Below are 24,607 nucleotides of genomic sequence, written 5' to 3'. Positions count from 1 at the left end.
AACACAGCAACCACTAGGCCACGTGCTTTCACAGATGATTAATTGACGAATATTTTCCGAATAATGTTCAACAGCCATTCACCATGAGGTACATAAGATGAAAAAGAAATTGCGATTGTAATAGTTTTTAGCAGATCACTTTCAAAGTTGCCGACAGCAATTAGACGTGCTTCATAATTCTGATTATCATGGCCCTGCTTGTTTTATGGGGTACAGCTTAAACTTTTAGTATTGAAGTTCAATGCCAAGATTTAAAGGAAAAGGAATCTATTCTAATCTTTTTGAAATGAAAGGCTCACAAACTCTTCTCAAATTCTTTTATAAAAACTTCACAAAAATTTACACACAAACGTAGATGCTTAGATTATATTTACCACACAAAACAGAAAATGGAAACAGTAAGATAATTTTCCATCCTAAAATGATCTCAGGAAACTCATTCATCTTTATGATAAAATCAAACTTCATACAATCAAATCATAGCTCCTACGTTTCATTCCGCGACCCCCGACAAGTTTTTAATCTTTTTGAAAGAAAACAGGATTTCTTCCATTTCTGCACTTCGGAAAGGTACTCTTTCTGGTACGCTCCACTCCGTCTTAGAGTAAGACTAATTTTATTTCAATACTAGTATCTCGAAGTAGGTTGAACTGACCTGATACCCCCAAAACAGATTGTATTCTACTCGTTTGTAGGAAGTTCGGGAGTCTATTAAGTTAATCAGCGTTTTATTAAATCTACATACAGTTTGTTCCCTTTATATTTCCTAAAACGTTTATACAAGTGGCTTTTTCTTTATTACTGCATACTGTGATACTTGTAAATGTCAAAATAAAATACTTTTTTTATTTAATAGTAAAATAAGCCTATTTAAATCTTATTTACTAATTAATACAAAATTTAGATTAGCTGAATGAGAATGGTTATCGTTTAGTTGTGGAAAAGTGTAAGTAGTGAACCCTAACTAAGAAATGGCAAATTTAATGCCTTAAAATCTTGGCAAATATTTCTGACTCCTTTTTTTTTTCGGAAATATCCTCTGTATGTTCCATCTTCCAATCGTTTTTGTAAACGCATTCTTCTTACTCGGTTTTACCTTATTTTCAGATTCTTTAAGAAATCAAAGAAAACAAGAAGTTTATTAACATTACGGATTTGCCACTTTCATACCTATGCCTTAGAAGAGCTACACTATAATACACTTTACAGTAATCTGATAATTGTTACCATATAACAACTGAACTTTCCCGCATAATCCTCATACCCTCCTTTTAATGAATGATATTATTTTAAAAGCCTTTGTAAATGATAATTCTAAATTACTAACACTTACTACTTCGTATTTTCTAATGTTGAAAACATATTTTATACACTGATATTCATAATTCTTAGTAATTTTATGCTATCTTTAAAGCGGCGAGCTAGCAGAGCAATTAGCATGCTAAACAAAATGCTTAGTGACATTTCTTCCGTCTTTGGCTCACATTCTTTCAGGGCCGATAAAATAAGTACCACTCAAGTGCTAGGGTCGATGTAATCGATTTCCTCTCTCCTCAAAAACTTCTGGCCCTGTGCCCAAATTTGAAAACAGTTTTATGCTATCTCTAATTTACTTCTTGAAATTCCTCTTTCGCTATCGTAATTTGCTGGTGCTTTATTTTTCTCAAACATATCGATTAAGCAACTGTACCAGAAAGCCAAGTAAAGTAACAGAGACCATAGTTTGAGTTTGTCAAGTGTCATTTATAACTCTCTTTTACTCTTTTACTTGTTTCAGTCATTTGACTGCGGCCATGCTGGAGCACCGCCTTTAGTCGAGCAAATCGACCCCGGGACTTATTCTTTGTAAGCCCAGCACTTATTCTATCGGTCTCTTTTGCCGAACCGCTAAGTGACGGGGACGTAAACACACCAGCATCGGTTGTCAAGCAATGCTAGGGGGACAAACACAGACACACAAACATATACACACACACTTATATATATATATACATATATACGACAGGCTTCTTTCAGTTTCCGTCTACCAAATCCACTCACAAGGCATTGGTCGGCCCGGGGCTATAGCAGAAGACACTTGCCCAAGATGCCACGCAGTGGGACTGAACCCGGAACCATGTGGTTGGTTAGCAAGCTACTTACCACACAGCCACTCCTGCTTTCAGGTCTTTCTTTCAGAAAAAAGATTTTACTATTTTTACTGTCCAGAATCTTTCTTTGATTTTCTACTTGTTTCAGTTATTGGACTACAGCCACGCTTGGACATTGTCATAAAAGGTTTAGTTGAACGAACTGAAACCAGTACTTATTTTTAAGCCTGATACTTATCCTATATGACCTCTTCAGCCGAACTGCTAAGTTATGGGAATGTTAACAAACCAACACCGGTTGTCAAGCAATGAGAGAAAACAGACACAAACATAACGACATACACATACATGCATAATGACACACACATACATACATATAAAATAGAGAGAGAGATATGATGGATTTCATTCAGTTTCCATCTGCCAAATCCACTTGCAGGGCTTTGGTCCACTCGGGGCTATAGTTGAAAACTCTTTCTCGGGGTGCTGCGCAGTAAGACTTAACTCAAAACCACTTGGTTGAGAAGCAAGCTTCTTAACCACACAGCCATGACTATGAAACAGTAAAAATAAATCATTCCACTACATAATTCAAATTGAACTCAGAAAAAAATTTGTTCAACCTAGGAAAGTATAACACTAAAATAAAAGGAAGGTACATATCAAATAGTAATTCAATAACTCTTATGTTTCTCATTGTATCAAATGTTTAAAAGTGGCCGTTTCCTTACCTTATTTATGGCGAGAGTTGTTAAACTTACTAAAGGAATAACTGAAAGCAGGACTAATGTCACTTTCCATTGATAGCAAAATCCAACTATTATAGCCCCAATACTTCCAGAAGCTGTTTGAACCAAGGTGCTAAAAGAGCTTCCAAGGCCACGAGAGATTGTGGTAATCGATCTAGAAAATATATACATCAAAAAATTCTATTACAAACATTATTTAAGAATGAAGGAAAAACAAAAGTTAACTTAATTTTAAGAAATTGTTTAATGCTAAAAATATTCAAGTAATGTCAGTTTTTGGTTTAGGTTCAAAGGTCAATAATTTTAAGAAAAGGAAATAAGTCGATAATATTGACGTCAGTATTTGATTGGTGCTTTGTGTTCTCAATCCCGGAAAAATTAAAGGGAAGTTGATCTCGGCAGGAGTCGAACACAGAATGTGAAAGTTGGGAAGGAAATACCTGAAGGTATTTTGGTCAAGACTTTAACAATTCCGTCGACTTACCGCCCCGGTACTCAGCTAATATATTGTTTCAAATTTTGACACAAGTTCAGTAATTTCGAGAGAAGGGGTAAGTCGGTTACATTGACCCAAGTGCTCAACTGGTACTTATTTTATTGACATCGATAGGATGGAAGGCAAAGTCGACCTCGGCGGAATTTGAACTCAGAACATAAAGACAGACGAAATGTCATTAAGCATTTTGTCTGGCATACAAACGATTCTGCCATTTTGCCATTCTGTACTCAACTAATATTGATTTCAAATTCTGGTACAAGTTCGGCAAAAGGAGTTAAGGCGATTACATCGACCCCCAGGGCCCAACTGGCACTCATTTTATCAATCCCGAAAGGATAAAACGCAAAGTCACCCTCGGCGGAATTTAAACTCAGAAGTAAAGACCGACAAAATGCTACTCGGCATTTTGCCTGTTGTGCTAACAATTCTGCCCGCTCACTGCCTAGCATTCTACTAATATTAAATGATGAAATACTTACTCTGCCTGATAGCTGATTAACATTCCAGGGGTATACTTGTCGAACCACGATAGATCTTGCCGCAAAATGCTTCTCATAATATTTGTCCTCATGCAAAGCATTTGTCTCTCTGAGGTAATTCTCCAGAGGGCATTACCAAAGCTTGCGATAAATACTGAACCTGCTAAGGCTAAAGATACAGAAAAAAATATGTTTGAATGGAAACCTGGTTAGTAAATGTATGTTGATATCGGTTTCATATTTTGGCTCAAGGTCAGCAATTTCAGGAGAGGGATTAAGTTGACTACGTCAACCCTCCCCCCTCCCTCCAGTGCTTATTTTGCTGATCTTGAAAGGGATGAAAGACAAAGTTGACCTCGGCGGAATTTGAACTCAGAACGTAAAGACAGACGAAATACTGCTAAGCATTTTGCCTGGCGTGCTAACGATTCTGCCACTTCGCTGCCTTATATGTATATTAATATTGATAAACTTTAATAAAACAACGAACTGGCAGAACCGGTTAGTATGCCGTGTAAAATGCTTAGCGGCATTTCGTCCATCCTTACATACTGAGTTCAAATTCTGCAGAGGTTGACTTTGCCTTTCATTCTTTCAGAGTCGATAAAATAAATACCAGTTGAGTACTGGGGGCCAATGTCATCGACCTACCCCTCCCCCGAAGTTGCTGGCCTTGTGACAAAATTTGAAACCAATATTGATAAACTTTAATAACAGTAATGCTATAAATAGTAGAGGCGCATGGGTTAGTGATTAGGGTGTTTGACTCATGATCATATGGTTTCGATTTCTGGACTGGACAATGTTTTGTGTTCTTGAGTAAGTCATTTCATTTCACGTTGCTCCAATTCAGTTAGCTGGCAAAGAAAAAAGAAATTCTGTGATGGACTGACGTTCCGTCCAGATGGGGAATATATAAACCACAGTAACCGGCTTTTTGAGTCTATAGGTAGGACTCTACTAGATCTATTAATCCACCACCCTATTACGTTTATGTTATTAAAATAGGTATTTGTCTTATTTATTAATGAAATATATGCATGTATGCGCTTACATGCTGTATGTATTTCAGCCCATGGTCAATGTTACAAGAAAGTCTATCGATGATAATTGCAGTTAACGAAATACTTTAATTATCACAAAATTCTACCTAAAATTTTTTTAACTAAATCAAACAGAAATATTTGTCATTTAACTGATAAATTCAAAACTGTCAAATTACTTCAAAGACCTGATTTCTCTTCATCTAATCTAAAACCTATTTCAGAGAAAGTCTTGCTCTCTTTACATATTATATTCTTTATCCAGTCTCACGCAAGAAAAGTACATTCGCAATTTTACACTGTTAACGATGTCGAATCGAAGGGACGCCGGACAAAATACATGGCAGTATTTCTTCCGACTTTGTGTTCTGAGCTCAAATTCCGCAATTGTTGAATTTACCTTTCATCCTTTCATGGTCACTAAAATATAAACCAGTTGAGCATCGGGATCTTTTTATGTTAGGCTGCCACTTTTCAGTTTCTGGATCTGTTCAGTTTCGTCCAATTGATTTCAGATTTGATGTATTGATGTAGTTTTGTATGCTAATTTTCATTTTCACCATTTATCAATAAATAAACAGTTAATAGCTTTTAAAGTTTGCAAATTTGGGATAATTTTAGCCAATCGAAAGCCACAGACATATAGGTGCCTGTTTCCGTAGTAACAAGCCAAGCGTTGGCACTCTCCTGTATAAATCGTGTGCTTATGAAAAACAAAATATGTTGTTTACTATTTTTTTCGCATTTAATACATGTTGAATACTTAAAACTACAAAATATATGTGTTGTTTACTCGTTTTTTATTAATTTTCGCTTATTAAATACTTAAGACATCGTCGCAACTTTGTAACTTTTTTTAAACTTTTTTCTAGAACAAGTGAATTATATCCTGAGATTCAGTGTGAAAATTTACATCAATACACCAAATTTGAAAAATTTCACTTAATTTAAAAATTTAAAAAAAGTTCAGCCAAACAGAAAAGATCCGAACACTGGGGTCGATGTAATCGACAAGCTCTTCCCCCCACAATTTCAGGCTTTGAGACTATAATAGTTGGGCTATATTATAATACGTTATTAAATAATATTGTTTGTAATGCTATTACATTATTAAATAGCTCACTATGGCGGTGGGATGGCAGGATCATTAGCACGCTGGACGAAATGCTTAGCAATATTTTGCCTGTCGCTATGTTCTCAGTTCAAATTTCGTCGAGGTCATCTTTGCCTTTCATCCTTTCGCGGTCGGTAAATTAAGTACCAGTAAAACACTGGGATCAATGAAATCGACTAGTCCCTTCCCACTAAATTTCAGGCCTTGTACCTATAGCAGAAAAGATTATTAAATAGCTCGCTGGTACTATTTTATAATATTTGTACATAATTTCAAAAGTCTTCCATCAACTATTCTAAACAATATATTTGTTTTTTAATATCTAAGATATAAAACAATGGTTCAATAATTTACGACCTTATATAAATACCTTAAATTAGAAAACCGTAATGTTATGTGTCGAGAATAAATTAACTTAGATGCAGCCAGGCTCTCTCTAAACTGTTAATAACAAACCGATATTGAAGCTGCAAAGTGAAGTAAAGTGACTGAATCGAAAATCGAACCAATCCAGTAGAAACATTATATAATATTTATTAAAATAAAAATGACTGGGAAAATCTTACCTACAAATTGATAACAATTATCGCTTATCTCATCGAGTACAACTTCATCAGGAACGGTATCATTGAAATCGCATATCCTACCAAAAGAAAGTAAATTGTATGGAAATCCCAGTATTTTGATAAATTTTGTCAGAATCCACGAGTAGTATAAGTCCTCAAATAGTTTCCTGTTGTGTTGTGTGGAATTGATTCTTTTTACTTGAAAAACTATATTTAATCATTTAAAATATTCGACCATCAACCTATGTCTTTTATGTATATTTTTAGTCAGATGGGACAGAGTAGGGCACATAATGTTTAACATGCCCTTCCATGTAATTGCTGCAGTTCGTGATCACCTTTAACATCTGTATGTTGGTGTTCACAGATCAAATGTGGACAGGAGGAAATTGCAGAGGATAACAGTTCTGGGAATGAAGGAACGGCCGAAGTGTTTATTGAAGTCTTATAGTCTTATTGAAGTCTTATAGTTTTCAAAATAACTGTGAAATTTCCACGTACTGAACTAGAATTGATAAAACATTTGCGTTCACAAAAGTAAAACAACTTACCTTTCTACAACTGAATGTGAATCAGATAATTTCTTTGCCATATCGACAAATACAATTACGAACACAACTAGTACCATTCCATGTGCAACAGACATAATAGTTGCAACTATCATGATGAATATATCCAACTTTGTTGCAAAGCGAAACTGAAAAATAGAAATATAATGTTTCCAAGTAATAATACATTAGATAGTAAATTCATCGCCTCAATCACCGCCACCAATGACATTGTTATTATCTCTATATCTATAAACGGCAAAATGTCTGTGTATCTGAATCTGTGTGTCTGTGTGTCCTTTATACAAATCCACAGTTTTTCACGTAAAAGGCTCGCATTTTCTATGGGCTTTCAAGACTGTCTGAGGGTGGTCGTGTAGATATTTTCCTTTCCCCAGTCACTCCAGAAAGCCACTAAAAAATCGATAAACCGACCCCCTATACATATCCATTCAAAATCGCTAAAACATAGAAATTTGTACGCGGTGCGTGCGTACAGCTTGATACGCCAATAGACTGCCAGCAGTTTTTTGATTGGACGGACATAATTTTACCCTTGACAGTTAAATGCGCGTGCGCACTTGCAGACAGTCTGTATGACTCAGCGCATTCTTGTGTTTTGCGAAGACGCGTTATCATGTGTTTTGGCTTTCAAACGTGCACGGTTTTTTGATTTGAGAAATGCAGGGAATAATTAACGAGTTAGGATCTCCAAAGCTACATTCTTCAATGGTCCTTAATCCAATGCAGTTGTCCTCCTCCGAAACAAACCTGCCATGCACATCTCCACAGCCAATTTCCTCTACAGCCATGTCATTTAGAACCCCTAGGATGGGTTAGTGATAGATCGGGATTAGAAGCTGCCTATTAGAGACTCCCGAGCCCCCTTCCGTAAGGTTAGTCTAGGTTTTAGTTGAAGGCTTAGTTGTGTTCCGAACCTAACCTCCTCCGTTTCAGTGGATCGGAAGCCCAATTAGCCTTCCGGCGAAAAGGCATGCCTATTATTTATACATTAGTTAACCTTGATGCCTAACGTGCTTCTATGCGTCAAGAACTTATAACTATTGACCTTACTGCGTTACTTGCTTCAATGCATCATACTCATAAAATCACTTTGAATGCTGTTTGTTTTTTGTGCTCTAATTGCTCTGTCTTTTCGCTGGAATCAGCACTTTTCTTCCTACCATTGCTATTCACTCATAGGACAAGGGGGTTAGGTGAGGGGGGGCTGGTATCAAAAGGGCTGGCGCAACTTGATCACCTCTGCCAGTCAAACTCCCAATCCATGCGTTCCTGTCGCGACACTGATTTCGCAGAACTGGGTTGTGAAACTGAAAAAGAAACAGTAGATTCTTGTTCAGGTGTTAGCATTTCAGATAAAACTTTGTTAATTTTGCCTTAATTAATAATTGAGACATGTTCTTATTAACGATAAATATCAGCAGCATAAAGGAAGCAAACTGACAGAACCGGTTAGCACCGGGTAACATGCTTAGCGGTATTTCGTCTGCCGCTACGTTTTGAGTTCAAATTCCGCCGAGGTCTACTTTGCCTTTCATCCTTTCGGGGACGATTAAAAAAGTACCAGTTACGCACTGGGGTCGGTGTAATCGACTTAATCCGTTTGTTTGTCCTTGTTTTTCCTCTCTGTGTTTAGTCCCTTGTGGGTAGTAAAGAAATAGAAATAGGTATTTCGTCTGCCGCTATTTCAAATTCTGAGTTCAAATTCCGCCGAGGTCGACTTTGCCTTTCATCCTTTCGGGGTCGGTTAAACAAGTACCAGTTACGCACTGGGATCGATATAACCGACTTAATCCGTTTTTCTGTCCTTGTTTGTCCTCTCTGTGTTTAGGCCATTGTGGGTAGTAAAGAAATAGGTATTTCGTCCGTCTTTATGCTCTGAGTTCAAATTCTGTCGAGGTTGACTTTGCCCTTCATCCCTTCGAGGTCGATAAAATAAGTACCTGTTCAACACTGCGGACGATGAAATCGAATTGCTCCCTGCCCCAAAATTGCTGGCCTTGTGCCAAGATTTGAAACCAATATTCCTTCGAATAATCATGTATTTCTAACGTGCAAACGTAATCTCATGAGAAACTTTAATTGCGTTTTCATCCTCTTTTGTTTCACAATCTGAAAATTATAACCATCCAAGCGAAACAATATTTAGCACCTTTGCCGGTACAGGAGGTTTTAACTTCCTTGAAAAGCCTGAGCATTCACAGGCGAAACTCAGAGAGGCAAGAAACTGACTCGACCAAGATAAAATTTATCATTAATCTCTACTATGGTGCTGAGTACTCTTTTTTCCAACAGTCAATACTAAACGTGTGTGTGTTTGTATATGCGTCAATATTTAGTTGATTTTTTTCTTTTCATTTATTGTTTAGTCTCTTCACACAAATTAGATGTTAGTTTATAGTTTTTTTACAGGAATATTTTTAATCATTATCTACTTACCAATTGAAAGATTGATACTTTATCCGGCTTCTTGGTTTCATTTTCAGTTTCGCCACTTTTGTCTTCTGCTTCCTTCATATCTGAAAACATGTTTCTTTCCTTAAATTTTGTTTAGGATTTCAAAAATATTCTAATCATATACAACACGTAAAAGTATCCCAATCAACTAATTGGCTATATTTAAGCAATACAATATTTAAGCAATACTCAATACATACATGTGTGTATGTGCGTGCGTCTGTGTGTGTGTGTGTGAGTACATATATAATAGAGGCGAATAAGGATATATTATATAACATACAAGATAAATTTTTAATTCATTGAAATTATCTCTGCTTTCAAAATAGGTAGACCAATTCCTTGAAAGCAATTAGTACCAACTCCAAATGAGAAAGCGAGATTATCTTAAGAATCAAAAATTCTCCAAACTGGCCGTGCTATTCAGGAAAAGGTGGTCTACTTGTCTGAAGACAGACAGCTGTTGGGTAATTATTTCTGCCTCAATAGATGTCCTTAGCACAGCAATTGCCCAATCTTATCGTCAGCATACGAGACACGAGACACTAAGACATAAAAAAAAGGTAGAACGCATTTATAATCCTACGTAAATAATATAATTGAAACATAACAAAGATGAATAAGCTTATATGTGTGAGTTCGTGCGTGCGTGCATGTGTGTGTGTGTGTATGTGTATTTGTGTGTGTGTATTTGTGTATGTGTGTGTGAGTGTGTGTGTGGATTTGTGTGTGTGTGGATTTGTGTGTGTGTGGATCTGTGTATTTGCGTGTGCGTGTGTGTATTTTCGTATGTATGTGTGCGCGTGTGTTTATGTGCGCGCGCGTATGCGTATGTAAATATAGTGTCGTGAAGAAGTTGGATTTGCAACCATGTGATTTCGAGTTCAGTCCCCTTGCGCTGCACCTTGGGCAAGAGTCTTCTTCTATAGCCCCGGACCTACCAATGCCTTGTGAGTAAATTTGATGGACAGTAACTGTACGAAAGTTTGGCATATATATTATTGTGTGTGTGTGTGTGTGTGTGTGTGTGTATGTGTGTGTGTGTGTGTGTGTGTGTGTGTGTGTGTGTGTGTGTGTGCATAAGGAACCGATAGAATAAGTACTAATCTTTAAAAGAATAAGTACTGGGATCTATTTATTCAATTAAACCTTTCAAAGTGGTGCCTCAGGATGGCTGGTGTCAACTAATTGAAACAAGTAAAAGAATAAAATTATATACATATACCTATATATATATATATATATATATATATATATATATATCCTGAAAACGCATAAACTAATCAAATGCAAAAAGCAACATAAATCACTAAAGAGACTTGTAACAAATGCGAATCTTTACAAAACAACCACGAAACCAATGGTTAAAAAATGCGGACGCCCAAACTGTGGAACATGCTCCAACCTACTTGAAGGCTCGGATTTCCTTTTCAAACAAGGCGAGAGGTTCACAATTAAAACCAGTTTCACTTGTGCCTCTGAGAACCTAATTTATGAAATAACCTGCTCGGGGTGTAGACAACACTATATTGGACAGACAAGTATGACTTTGAAATAGAGAACCATTCTACATAAAGAGCAGATCCGGTTCCCGCAATACAGACAAATTCTTCTAAGTGAACACATAGAGAAATGTGCAGGTAACACTAAATCAAACTTCACAATCTTCCCCTTCTACCAGAGTAAAGATACAATTTCTCCATAAGAACGTCTAAATAAGCTTTTTTCATCGAAAAATACAGAACGCGTCTAAATATACACGCATAACCAACTTTGATCTTTTTACATATACTCGAGTATATCACTAAACTAGTTTTCAAATTTTTGTGTATATATATATATATTTCCACGCCCCTCCCGTAAGCTGAACAGTTATCTCCCCTGTCCACAATAATAACGATAACCAATTACCTCTCCTTAGTTTTTCTACTGTTTGTATCATTCACTCAAAAATATCTCACACAACATGGACCAAAAACTTTCTCCTTAAGAAAATACGTATCTAAATAATTAAATTTTAATGTCATGAATAGCGAAAGCGGAACCGGTCGATATATTAAAAATTATATTAAAACTATGTAAAGTGTATGCATTTTCCTTCTTTGTTTTCTTATTTTATATATATATATATATTAAAGAGAGAGACATGCATACATACATACATACATACGTACGTACGTACGTACGTACGTACATACATACATACATACATACATACATACATACATACACACACACATACATAGATACATACATACATACATACATGCATACATACATACATACATACATACATACATACATATATACTCACAGCCAACCACATGTTAAGACGAAATCTGTCGCCGCTGATATAGGAAAACGGTGAATGGATAATCACTGGTGTTGCGAATAGTCATCTAATTGAATAAAAAATCGTTGTGCGCAACTGAAGTAATACTGGATTAAAATAGATATATGTGTATCATAGTAAATGTAAATACATCGTGGAAAGCAAATTTGCAGTGGTATTCATCCGGGGATATATTTTATGAACGTGCAGTGTTTGAAACAAAATATATCGGAGGCAAACCAAAATTTTCAGCAGTGGCTTATGAGAATCTTTTCTACTCTAGACACAAAGCCCGAAATTTTGGGGGAAGGGGCCAGTCGATTAGATCGACCCCAATACGCAACTGGTACTTAATTTATCGACCCCGAAAGGATGAAAGGTGTAGTGATGCATGCGACAAGAAAAATAAGAACTTGTGAGACGTTCATAATAAGTCATAACATTTATTACTGCGTTAACATATAATTACATGAGCATACTTTGCAACCACGCTTTATATAAGGGATGAATCGGAAGTCCCTGACTTCCACATCATCCAGAAGTTATACAGAACTCACCACAAAGGCAAGTCGACCACGGCGGAATTTGAACTCAGAACGTCAAGATAGAGAGGTTCCGCTAGCATTTCGCCCGACTTGGTGGCTAGTGAGAATGTACAGATTTTTATTCGATCGGGCAGCTATTCGCAACACCAATGATCGTTCATTTCCTCTTTCCTTATATCGGTGATGATAGATTTCATCTTAGCATACAGTTGGTTATGAGTACATGCTACTCACAATACCCAACGAGGCAGAAATGCGCATCTAGCGTTACTCCAAAGATCCTTTGGAGGAATCCAATTTCGGCCGCTTGTAATTTCGATCTTACTCTGTCGGCCATAAGGCAACATTGATCACCATAAGTGAGAATAAGCACGAAAACTGAATTGTGTGGCTAAACTTTTTTGCCAAAGGAATCCCACAGAATATTTATTTGCTATAATATGAAATTGTTTGGCTTGAATACTTTCATCCGAAAGAAATACATGGTCAGCTACATACTTCCAGTTTGGTTCCAAATGATCTCAATAGGAAATGTTACTGAAGAATGTTTATTTTAGAGTATTAAAGATAAGACAAAAATTATCCTTTCTGCTATAAGCACAAGGTCTAGAATTTTGGGGGAAGGGACTAGTTGACTACATCGATCACAGTGATTAACTGTTACTTAATTTATCGACCCCGAAAGGGATGAAAGGCAAAGTCGCCCTCCACGAAATTTAGACTCGGAACGTAAAGGCGGACGAAGTACCGCTAAGTATTTTGTCCGGTGTGCTAACAATTCTACCAGCTCGCGGCCTTATAAGATATAGTAATAATAATAATTACTAGTAACAAAGCAAGTATGATGGGATGGGGAATTTCTATGCACAAATCGAAGAAATAAAGGTATAGGAAGAAAAGAAACTAGATCTTTTCTGTTTGGCTTTCAATTCTTTCAATTTCGTTTTGTATTGTTTACATGGATTGAACAGCCATAGTTTGTTTGGGTTATTTTCTTGTTTGTTTTTTTTTTCAGTGGGGGGTGTTTGCTTGCTTGTAATTTTCCTTTTGCAATTTAAAGTTACGTTTGTTTTTTGTTTCGTTTTTTTTTTTTCGTAATTTAATGTTCACATTTCAATTCCTTCAATTTTGTTCCAATTAATTTCAAATTTGGTGTATTGATGTAGTTTTGTATGCTAATTATAGAAATGAAATTAATTTTTGCCTTAAATCAATAAATAAAAAGTTAGTAGCTTTTAAAATTTGCAAATTTTGGGTAATTTTAACCAGACATATTGGTATCTGTTTCCATAGTAACAAGCCAAATTGTTGTGTGGTCTGCTGACCCATATGTTGCCAACTCATGTAACCTTCGTATACGATGGAGAAATAGAAGACAATGCGGTTGCTCGGGCAGACCTAGGATCAAAAGGAGCATTCTAGTACTGAACGCTCCATAGTTTTAGAGTTATCAAGGACTACCATAATATGTATATCCTTCTTCATTTATGACGTTGTTTGGGAGGGGATTTGGTTGTCTTTTCCAGCAGTTCAATCGTTACATGAACTGAATTACAGTTTGTTTCATCGTAATTTCGTGTTCTCGCAACAAAATATATTTAAATGGACTGGACAACTACAGTTTGTTTGGGGGGGGGAGCGTGTATCTTTTTGTAATTTAACGTTAAGTTTGTATTTTCGTAATTTAACTATCCCGTTCAGTTTCTTTGGGGCGTGGAGATTTTTCGCATTATACGCCTGTTCAAATATTTCACGTAATTTTATTCATTAAAACTTATTAAAACTTCCGTCGTTGAATGTTTTGTCGTCGGAATGTTGTCATTACGCACAAAATACCAGCTTCCAAATCTTGTTTTCCCATTGGGTAAAAATTATCAAACTTTAACTTCTGTAACATTTTCCTAAAACTTTTTTAGAACAAATTTCATTTTATTTTAAAATTTCAAAAAATGAAGTCGAACAGAAAAGATCCAAGAAACTATTTTAATAGCATAAAAGAAGCAGACAATATATTTGTAGTGGATCTTGCATGCATAAAGTGGATTCGATCCACCATAGCCAAATTTGAATTAACACTGCAACAGAAATTTTCCCACGGTGGAACAATGGTTTTTCTCTGACAGCAGTTTTACATTTTCCAGATGCCTTTAGCTAGGCCGAAATAATGTCTTCATCATTGACCCTTTCAAACCTCTTCTACTTCACTAAAAGCTAGAATAGAGATAACAAGACCACCAACTAAATCTATTGTTCTCAATGATATATCAAAGAAGGGCATCTTATCCGAAGGTCATGACTGGTTGGCTTTACACTCTGGCGCGAAATAAGTCGAGAGACGAACCGCGCCAAATGCCAACCAATCAGAGCAGTGGACACAACAGGGTCAAACTAGCCAAAGATGGTTGTAATCTCAAACGAGATCATTCTTATTGTGTCTCTCAAACAGTGAGGATATCAGATATGCTACAGAACGTATTATACGTGAAAAACATTCCGCCTACTAAATACATATACGATAGAGTTTGGCATATGCAACATAGGCAGTTGAAAACTTCTACTCATTCACATTATCCAAGCAGTTTATAGACAAAATCCTTTTACTTTTTCTCTGTCTGGCAGTAAAATATATAACCATTATGTAAAACCTGACTACATACGGACGGAAGTGCTATGCGATGAAATGAAGCATCGTTTTTTGGGGTTTTTTTATGAATGACATTAAGTTTTGTACTACAGTTGACAAACAACTAGAAATTCTGTTATATATGCTGCTAATTTGGCATGAAATTGGATTTAGAAAAAGAGCACTATTGAAGAACAAAAATTTTAAAAATCATTAATACTACCTTGGATATAGACAATAGAATTACACCAAACACAGACATTAGACTAAACATACGCACACAAACACACACACACACACACACACACTGAAAGGAAAGAAGATACTAGGAAAAATGTTATAACATTTTCCCTAAGCATTAGATAAATACTTAAATGAGAGCTAAACGCCTAAAGTAAGACAATAGGTATCAAGAAACTCTTAAAATGATGATTTTAAAGCAGCGAAGTGTGTGTGTGTGTGTGTGTGTGTGTGTGTGTGTGTGTGTGTGTGTGTGTGTGTGTGTGTGTGTGTGTGTGTGTGTGTGTGTGTGTGTGTAGCTAATATACTCAGCGAAGTCATACCCAAAGAATACAAATGAGAAAAGAATCTAAGAATAGCATGGATTCATTTTTCACAGTATTCTCCACACTTAGATCCTGGAAACGCTTGCCATGAGTAAAGTGTCACGAGTAATGAGAAGACATATAAAACATGTCATGAGCAAAGGGCAAACAATTTTGGTGATACAGACAAAAGAGGGAAATATAAAACGAAACCCATCCCCATGAGAATCGGAATATTTCAAGAAGTCTCCTTGTCTCCATTCCTTTTCTATTTAGCCAGGTTCATGTCAATCACAGGCTGGCGAAGGCTACGACTAGAACTACCAAATCAGGTTCAAGAGTGTATTGAACTGCGAGGTATAAAGCCATTGGAGGCGGCGAGCTGGCAGAAACGTTAGCACGCCGGGCGAAATGCTTAGCGGTATTTCGTCTGCATTACGTTGTGAGTTCAAATTCCGCCGAGGTCGACTTTGCTTTTCATCCTTTCGGGGTCGATAAATTAAGTACCAGTTACGCACTGGGGTCGATGTAATCAACTTAATCCGTTTGTCTGTCCTTGTTTGTCCTCTCTGTGTTTAGCCCCTTGTGGGTAGTAAAGAAATAGGTATTTCGTCTGCCGCTACGTTCTGAGTTCAAATTCTGCCGAGGTGGACTTTGCTTTTCATCCTTTCAGGGTCGATAAATTAAGTACCAGTTACGTACTGGGGTCGATATAATCGACTTAATCCGTTTGTCTGTCCTTGTTTGTCCTCTCTGTGTTTTGCCCCTTGTGGGTAGTAAAGAAATAGGTATTTCGTCTGCCGCTACGTTCTGAGTTCAAATTCTGCCGAGGTGGACTTTGCTTTTCGTCCTTTCGGGGTCGATAAATTAAGTACCAGTTACGTACTGGGGTCGATATAATCGACTTAATCCGTTTGTCCACTCTATGTTTAGCCCCTTGTGGGTAGTAAAGAAATAAGTATAAAGCCCTTGTGTGGCAACCAGCGCAGTATAACCTGCCTCAGCTAAAAGTGGATAGACCGGTTTAGGTCTATGTCAACAGCTTATCTAAAGATGGTGTCTCAATGAAAAGATTGATCCGACGCTCAATGAGCGGGAAATATAAATTCTGATGCCAGTCGGGCTATCTCTGTCACTTGAAAGGAGGGTGTTTTTAGCCATAGATGGCAACCTTCACAGAGATGATATCTTGATAATTTGGTAGTGTAACCTTGAAATCACTATCTGTGTCTTAGTGTAGGTTCTGCATAAATCGGAACGACAACAGTGTGAATGAGACTGGAGTCTTTAGGGGAGGTTTCTTGTGCAGTTGGTGTTCTGCAGCACAAAAACAGAACAAGTTGCCATATTTTTACTGCTGCAATACGCAAAGGATTCTAAGACAAAAAAATCAACACAGTAACATTGGAATGCAGTCCATTGTAATTATTTCTTTTTGTACCCGACGGTACTGCCTAGTTTTTAAATACGCTCGCTGCTTCTTCACATTTTACTATTTATTATCGTTGTTGATGTCGTTGTCATCATCGTGGCGGTGGTGATGGTGGTGATGGTGGTGGTGGTGGTGGTTGCTTCATTTCATCACATAGCACTTCCATCCGTGGTTGATGTTATTGTTGAAATTTTTTCATTCACACTCAGAATATTTTCGTCACACCTCTCTCACCTTGTCGTAGGAGTATTGAATTCAGCGAAAGAAGCAAAGATTACAGGAAAGAATGCTGTGCATTTGGAATGAAATTTGAGTATTTAATCTGTCACAGAACAACAGCTTTTAGGCTAAGTATCAATTGTGGGAAATACAATTCTGATTTAGAAATTGAAGAAATACAGAGAAACATCAACCAAAAATTACAAGAACTACAACAGACCAAAGTAAGATTGGTGGTGATAACTCTTCGGGCAATCAGATGAATGAAACTATCGTAGCTAACCTAGAGAATACAAGTCTAACAATTGAAGCAAGGGCTTCCAAGAGCATTCGGGAGAAAAGAAAATTTGATGATAAGAGCCTTAATGACAATGTATTAGAGATCCTTTTAAACTGAGACAGAAGCTGAAGGAGCCAGAGGTCTCAGAATCTGTTAATTTGAGAATATTGTACAGAACCAAGATTAAGGAATGTCAGGAGTGAGCAGTGTGGTTGATAAGGTTATCTGTGAAAACATTAGAGATAACAACACATTGATCTTAGCGGATGCAACTGCAGGTGCAGACATGTGTGGAGACAAAGAAAGAACAAGCGAAGGATCAGCACGTACCTTGATAGAAATGTGATCGTAAATGAAGATTAGCAGCCTTGGCAAAGATAGAAGGTGAACCAGTGGGAGCAAGGTAGATTAAGGATAGAAGAAGCGAAAGATAGATTAAAGGAAATGTATCACATCAGAAATAAGAGAGAATTGGGACATTTGAAGAGATAAAGCAGAGAATAAAGGCAAAAGCTGCCAATTAATTAGACAGTACAAAGGAAGAAATAGCCAAACGAGAAGTGTTTATTTGATATTTTTGAGAGAAATGGTAACATGATACCAAATGTTAAAGAAAGCAAAACTATTTTGGGGGAGAAATTGGGGTGGGAATGCAAATTACAATAATAAATTACTGTGAATGAAGCGAGTAGAAAATTACATTGGAAATGTTGAGGTACTATCACAAAATCAACTATTTGGAAGTCACTGAAAATTGTCAGAAAGTGAAAAGCGACTTAACCAGATGACTGAAAGAGTTTACGAGTCTCTACGAAACCACTAAATAAGGGCATGTCGTGTGGGGTGTCACTATAGACATTGAAAGTTGATGTTGCTTCAAATTACCAACAAATTACGACTACCACTTACGTGGAAACTAGTGACAGGAATAATTGCAGAAGAGATATATTAAGATTTATATTGAAAACAATTAATGCCTGGTGAAAAACTGTCGAAAATTGGGTAAGATAATAAACCACCAACTAATGATTGATAAGATGATCTTGAGGAATTACAGAGAGAGAATGTCATATTTATGAAAAGTGTGAAATGATTATAGAAAGGTATATGACCTAGTCTCACATTCATGGATCAAGCATTACCTAGAGCTGATCAAGAGTTCAAGAATTTTAATATCTGCAAGAAAAAGAAACGCAACACTGGAGAGCAGTTTCAACAACAGGGTAGGAAAGAATTATAGATTAGAAAAATAATCGTTCAAAGGGATGGTCTCTCATATCTAGTTAGAGATAACACAGTTTCCTTTATCGATTATTCTAAACAATGCTGAAAAAAAAAGGCATACATGGAAAAATAATAGGGAAAAGTTAATCATCTCCTGTTTATAGATGATTTAAAGACTTATGATAAATGGTAATGACAAGAATCAACTGGATTCTTTAATGCAAACTAACAGAATGCTTAGCAGTGACATTGAGATGACATTTGGAATCGAGAAATGTGCTATGATAGAAATGAAGCGTGGAAAAATCATAAAATTACTGAAATAAATCTACTCGATAGTGAGAATATAAGATCCTTAAATGTAGAAGAAGCATATAAACATCTTAGAATATTGGAAAGTGATAAAATCAAAAGTCTAGAAATGAAGAAAGTCCTCAATAAAGAATATCTTCGCAGAATGAAGATGTTAAAGTATTACTTGAGTGGTAAATATCACACAGACAGTCAGCATGAGAGCAGTAATATTCTAAGGTATGGAAAGCAGGAATCATTAAGTGGAAAAAAGACGAATTGCAGGATATCTATAGAAAGAAAAGAAAGCAACTGACAATGCACAAAAGCATACAACTCTAATCAAATGTGGACTATTATATTGGGAAAGAACAGAAAGAAGAGGTGGGTTAATAACCGTTGAAAGAATAATAGAAGAGAAAGAAGTTTAAGTAGTCTATCTACAGAAGGTAATAAGTGAAGGGTTGTTTTTGTGTAGTTTTTACTAATTTTCTCTAACTAGAAAATACATCTATACTATATTTAACACTCCACAAAAATAGATGATAATCGCAACATAAACCTAAAATTAACACAAACAGCATAGAAAAAATGCACGTATTTTGACCGTTAAAGTAATATGTCTTTACGAATTTGACCTGTTTGTTTGCTGTCTTTACCGTCAGAATTTGACCTGCTGTTAAATTCTGGTAGTAAAGAGTACATAAACAAAAAAATCTCAACCAGAACTTCATCACACCTGAAAGAGAAACCCCCTCCCTGAACTCCTCCTAGCGCTCTCTGTTGCTAGTTATTCATGGCCATGTAGGTCCCAGATAGCAGGTGGGATCATCTCACCATCTTGTCTTTGGTCGGCCTCTTGAGCTTATCTATTGTCTTGGTGTCCATTCTGTCACTCTGATTGTCTATCTGTTGTCCTTTAGTCGTGCGATGTAGCCAGCCCATCTATACTTCTTGATAGTTCTAATGATATCATTGACCTTTCATGTGTTGTCGAATCCAGGTGTTGGTTTTCTTGTTCTGCAATTTGATGCTGAGAATGATTTGTTCTATTTTCCGTTGATTTACAATTAGGTAGAGTTGAAAGCCCGTATTTCACTGACGTAAATCATTACTGGCAGGATATAATCATTGGAGATCTTTCTTCTAATTTTCATGGAAGCCTTGAGACTTCTCGTGGGGTTTTCCACCAGGAGGGGATTTCCATCTTTCATCACTATCTTTCCCAGGTAAACAATAAAAGAGGCAGTATAGAATCCAACACAGCTCTATATCCCAGTGACAATACTGAGATGGTCTTAAAACATTGATAAAAATGGGCTTTAAAATTTTATAGTTCCAAACTAATTGCAATGACCATACACGAAAATACAAAAAAAACTAATAAGAAAGATTAGATTTGAATATAGTTATGTTTACAATATAACATATATGTTTAGGGTTGGGAGCTGGCACAATCGTTAACACGCCGGGCAAAATACTTAGTAGCATTTCGTCCATCTTTACAATCTGAGTTCCAGTTCTGCCGAGGTCAACTTTGCCTTTCATCCTTTCGGAGTCGCTAAAATAAGAACCAGTTGAGCACTGGAATTAATGTCATCGACTTACCCCGTCCACTGAACTTGCTGGCCTTGTGCCAAAATTTGAAACCAATATGGCATATGTGTATGTGTGTAACATATATATTTATAGATAGATAGATAGATATACACATGATTACACACACATACACACACACACACACACACACACATATATATATATACAGTACATACACATATATATGCATACATTCACTATATACACGCACAAATAAATAATAGGAGCTTTTTATTGATTCCTAAAGTCCCTATTTCCAAGCATTCCCTTGTACTCATCTCATTTCCTTAACAAAACACTTTCGCCAAACCCCAGACCTTAACGCACGCTCCCAGTCCAAATTAAGTAGTGATTACAGTCCATCGGAATTGCCTTTATCTTTTGGGGTTCTAACTGGAGCAACGTAAAATAAAGTATCTTGCACAACACAGAGCACAGTCCGAGAATAGAACTCGCAACCTCATGGTTGTGATCCTTACGCTCTAACTAGTGATCCCTACGCTCTAACTACGCTCTAACATGTGCCTTCAGGTTTAGAGAGGTCATGGAAAATCACATGGTTAAGTTATTTGGTCTAATAGAAAAAAAAACTGGGTCGAAAAGCTGAAGACGTTACAACGAAAGCGATTGCAGAGCAAGAGGAGAACATAGAAGACCCATCAACTTCACTTCAGATGACTGCAAAAAATATGGTTAAAGGTTTGGCACTTATAAAAGAAGGCCTGCAAGTCTTTCTTCATAGCAATCTTAATCGAGAAAGTAAAATAAAAATTACAAGAGGATTTCACGAGCTCAATTCTTATACTGAGCAATTACAAAGAGAGTGTGTGTCCTGAGCGCAAACAACTTTAGATGTGCCCTGCACCCAGCAGCATATGCCACTGCTGCTTCTGATGACAACGACGACGACGGTGGAATCTAAAAAGCCAAAGATGTGCCCCATTTCAACCCAGTAAATGCTATAGCACCATCACCCTAGCACACATCATTTGAAAATAGATACGGAGTCTGATGGAAGCTTCTAATATAAGAGATATTAACATCTAGTATTTCATATTTTATATAATAAAGAATCTCGCTAATTCCATTTTCTGTCTTTGATCTATATCAGTGGTTCTCAACTGGAGTGCATATGGCCCTTGAGGGTCCATATAAGATTTCAGGGTGGGTTCACATAACGAAATAGTAAACTGGGCATCCACAATAGTATTTTAAGGGACCCAGAAAAAAATTTTGATTTAGATGTATGGTATGTATTGCAAGAAACAGATAGGTTGCTTTCTCCAACATTTTACATTGTTCAATCTACAAAAATTAATGTGTGAAAAGCGAAACAAGAATTTTGGAAGAAGTTTCTATAAAACTAGTTTTTAAACATCCAATAACTATGGGAGTCCACCAGAATAAAATAATAATCAGAGGAGTCCATAGATAAAAAAATGGTTGAGAATCCCTGAACCACACACACACACACACATGTATATATATAATATAATATTATATTATACGCACCCACCCAACCACTTGCTTTTTTGCTTTTTGAGCCAAAATTTTTTGCTTTCTGAGCCAAAATTTTTTGCTTTCTGAGCCAAAATTAAAATTAACTAACCACACACACACACACACTCACACATACAAGTAAAACAGAGGAAGGTTATGAGATAAAGAGGGGACACATATAAATAAAACATGTGGTGGTAGAATAAGGGTAAGGGTACAAAAATTAAGCGCAGCAATAACACAGAATGGGTACAGTGAAAATAAACATTTCAAATGGAAGAACTAGAAGAGAATATAACGTTTCGGGTTTTACTGATCATCAAAACTGAAGTCAAAGTAACTAGAGGAGAAAAAATAGAAACTACGTCAAATTTACGATTGCTTATATTGTGCATGTGCATGTGTGCGTGTGCGTGCATGTGTGTGTGTATGTGTGTGCGTGCGTGTGCGCGTGCGTGCGTGCGTGTGCGCGTGCGTGCGTGCGTATCAGTGTGTGTGTGTGTGTACTTGACCACCGGCGTTGGCTTGTTTATGTCCTCGAAACTTAACGGTTCTATAAAATTAGAACCGGCAGAACAACAGGACTTACAAGTAATGCCGATATGATTGACAAAAAACTCGTCAAGGCAGTGCACTAGCAATGACTAAAACGAACAAAGAAGTAAATAAATAAAAGAATAAAATCAAATTTTTCAAGATTTCAAAATGTACCTTCAGCGAATGGATTTTTAGAGTTTCCAGCCATCGTTAAATTTACCTTTCCTGTGTATGTGTAAGTGGAAAGCTATGCAAGTTTATACTTATCCCTTTTCTGTTTTCTTGTATTATATTTCAATGTATTAGCTTCTATCGTTTCCAGTTAGTTCGTCCACAGTGTAAATACTGTTTATTAGTATATTTTATATTTCTATTTACTATACTTATTAGAAATACACATAGATATAATTAAAAGATTCTCTTTTCATTAGCATACTTTTATTACAAAAACGAATCGATTTTTTTTCTATATTTGATAATTATACATTAGTACACAAACTAAACAGAATGGTGTTTGTGTGTTTATATAATCATATGTATACATACATTGTATGTGTGTGTGTATTCATATGCGTATATATGTATACACACACACACATACATATATACACACACACATATTTGTGTGTTTGTGTACATATGGTGTGTGCGTGCGTGTGCAACGCGCGTAGTGTCTGTGTGTGTCAAAGAGAGACTGTGAAAGGGAAAGAGAGTGTGTATGTACTTTTGAAAACGGATATATAATTAACTATATTATTCATTTGTAACAGCAGTGAGACTACCTGTTTCATTCTTTTGTTTCTATACAAAACAAATTGAATTAGCACTATAAAATTTTTAATGTAATTTACTGCCAACAACCTCCGGTAGTGAGGTCTGTCTCTGTGTGCTTACATACATACATACATACATACATACATACATACATACATACATACATACATACATACATGATGATGATGATGATGGCTGCCCCTCGTTATCGAGTATGGCCATTGCACGAAGCTTAACTGCTGTTGGTGCTGTGATCGAATGTGACTTTTATTTGCTTTTTAAGGCTACAGCCAGCCATTCAATTAAGACTCACAGCAGCATCAGCAATAATGAACAATGATACATACATACATACATACATACATACATACATACATACATACATACATACATACATACATACATACATACATACATACATACATACATAGTGTTTACAGTGCCAACATTTAGGCCACTTGATTGGAAACGTGATGAGATCCGTGGCATTGATGTGAAAACCCAGAAGATACTAACAAGCACACATAATTTCCACAACAACAGCGATGTTGACCGGCTTTACCTAAAATGGAAACAAGGGGCATAATCTTGATATCGATCTAGATTACCTTTGAGTGTCATATATCCCTTCCGCAACATCTTTTCTCAACCAAGTGTCAAAGTGCATCCCTTGACCAAGTTTGCATACACGAAGCAGATAACATCATGAGGCTTTGAAAGCAGCTCTTTGAACATCATTCTTTGTCTGATAACCTTGAATACATGCCCAAAGATGCCGCACGACTCAACCGCAAAGTATCATCAGATGAAAGGATGAGCATATATCAGCGGAAGAGCATGCATGGATATGTTAGCAGAAAGCTCCGGAATGATGGTAACATTGGTAATCAAAGCAGTCTGTCATGAACCAACAACCGGATTGCTAACACTAACTCGGAAGGCTATGCGTTTGCAATCCAGGAACAGGAAATATCAAGCAAATACCTGACGCACAAGAGGAACAGAGACGCAGGAAACACACCAAAATATGATAACCGATGCAGATTTAGTGGAGTTATCACCGAAGATATCACCCACATCATAAGCAGTTGTCCGAAAATGTCGTCGCAGTATTATCAACTGATGAGATATGATGTTGTG

General features: G+C 36.6%; 1 protein-coding gene across 1 annotated transcript in view; it reads right to left on the bottom strand.

Moving 5' to 3' along the window:
* LOC115218646 (multidrug resistance protein 2-like) overlaps positions 1–23,066 on the bottom strand; it is a 98,739-nt gene extending 75,673 nt beyond the window's left edge. The window contains exons 1-6 of the mRNA XM_036503341.1: positions 22,868–23,066; positions 9,549–9,628; positions 7,092–7,237; positions 6,541–6,617; positions 3,818–3,986; positions 2,822–2,993 (exon numbers count right to left, since the gene is read on the bottom strand). Coding sequence (XP_036359234.1) covers positions 2,822–2,993; positions 3,818–3,986; positions 6,541–6,617; positions 7,092–7,237; positions 9,549–9,628; positions 22,868–22,901 — 678 coding nt within the window. The 5' untranslated portion in view covers positions 22,902–23,066. The remainder of the gene's footprint in view (positions 1–2,821; positions 2,994–3,817; positions 3,987–6,540; positions 6,618–7,091; positions 7,238–9,548; positions 9,629–22,867) is intronic.
* Between the last annotated feature and the right edge of the window lie 1,541 nt (positions 23,067–24,607).

Source organism: Octopus sinensis, linkage group LG1 (assembly GCF_006345805.1).
Source record: "Octopus sinensis linkage group LG1, ASM634580v1, whole genome shotgun sequence".
Lineage (NCBI taxonomy): Eukaryota > Metazoa > Mollusca > Cephalopoda > Octopoda > Octopodidae > Octopus > Octopus sinensis.
Note: the sequence above shows the minus strand (reverse complement) of the source record. Positions and strands in the feature narration are given on the sequence as shown.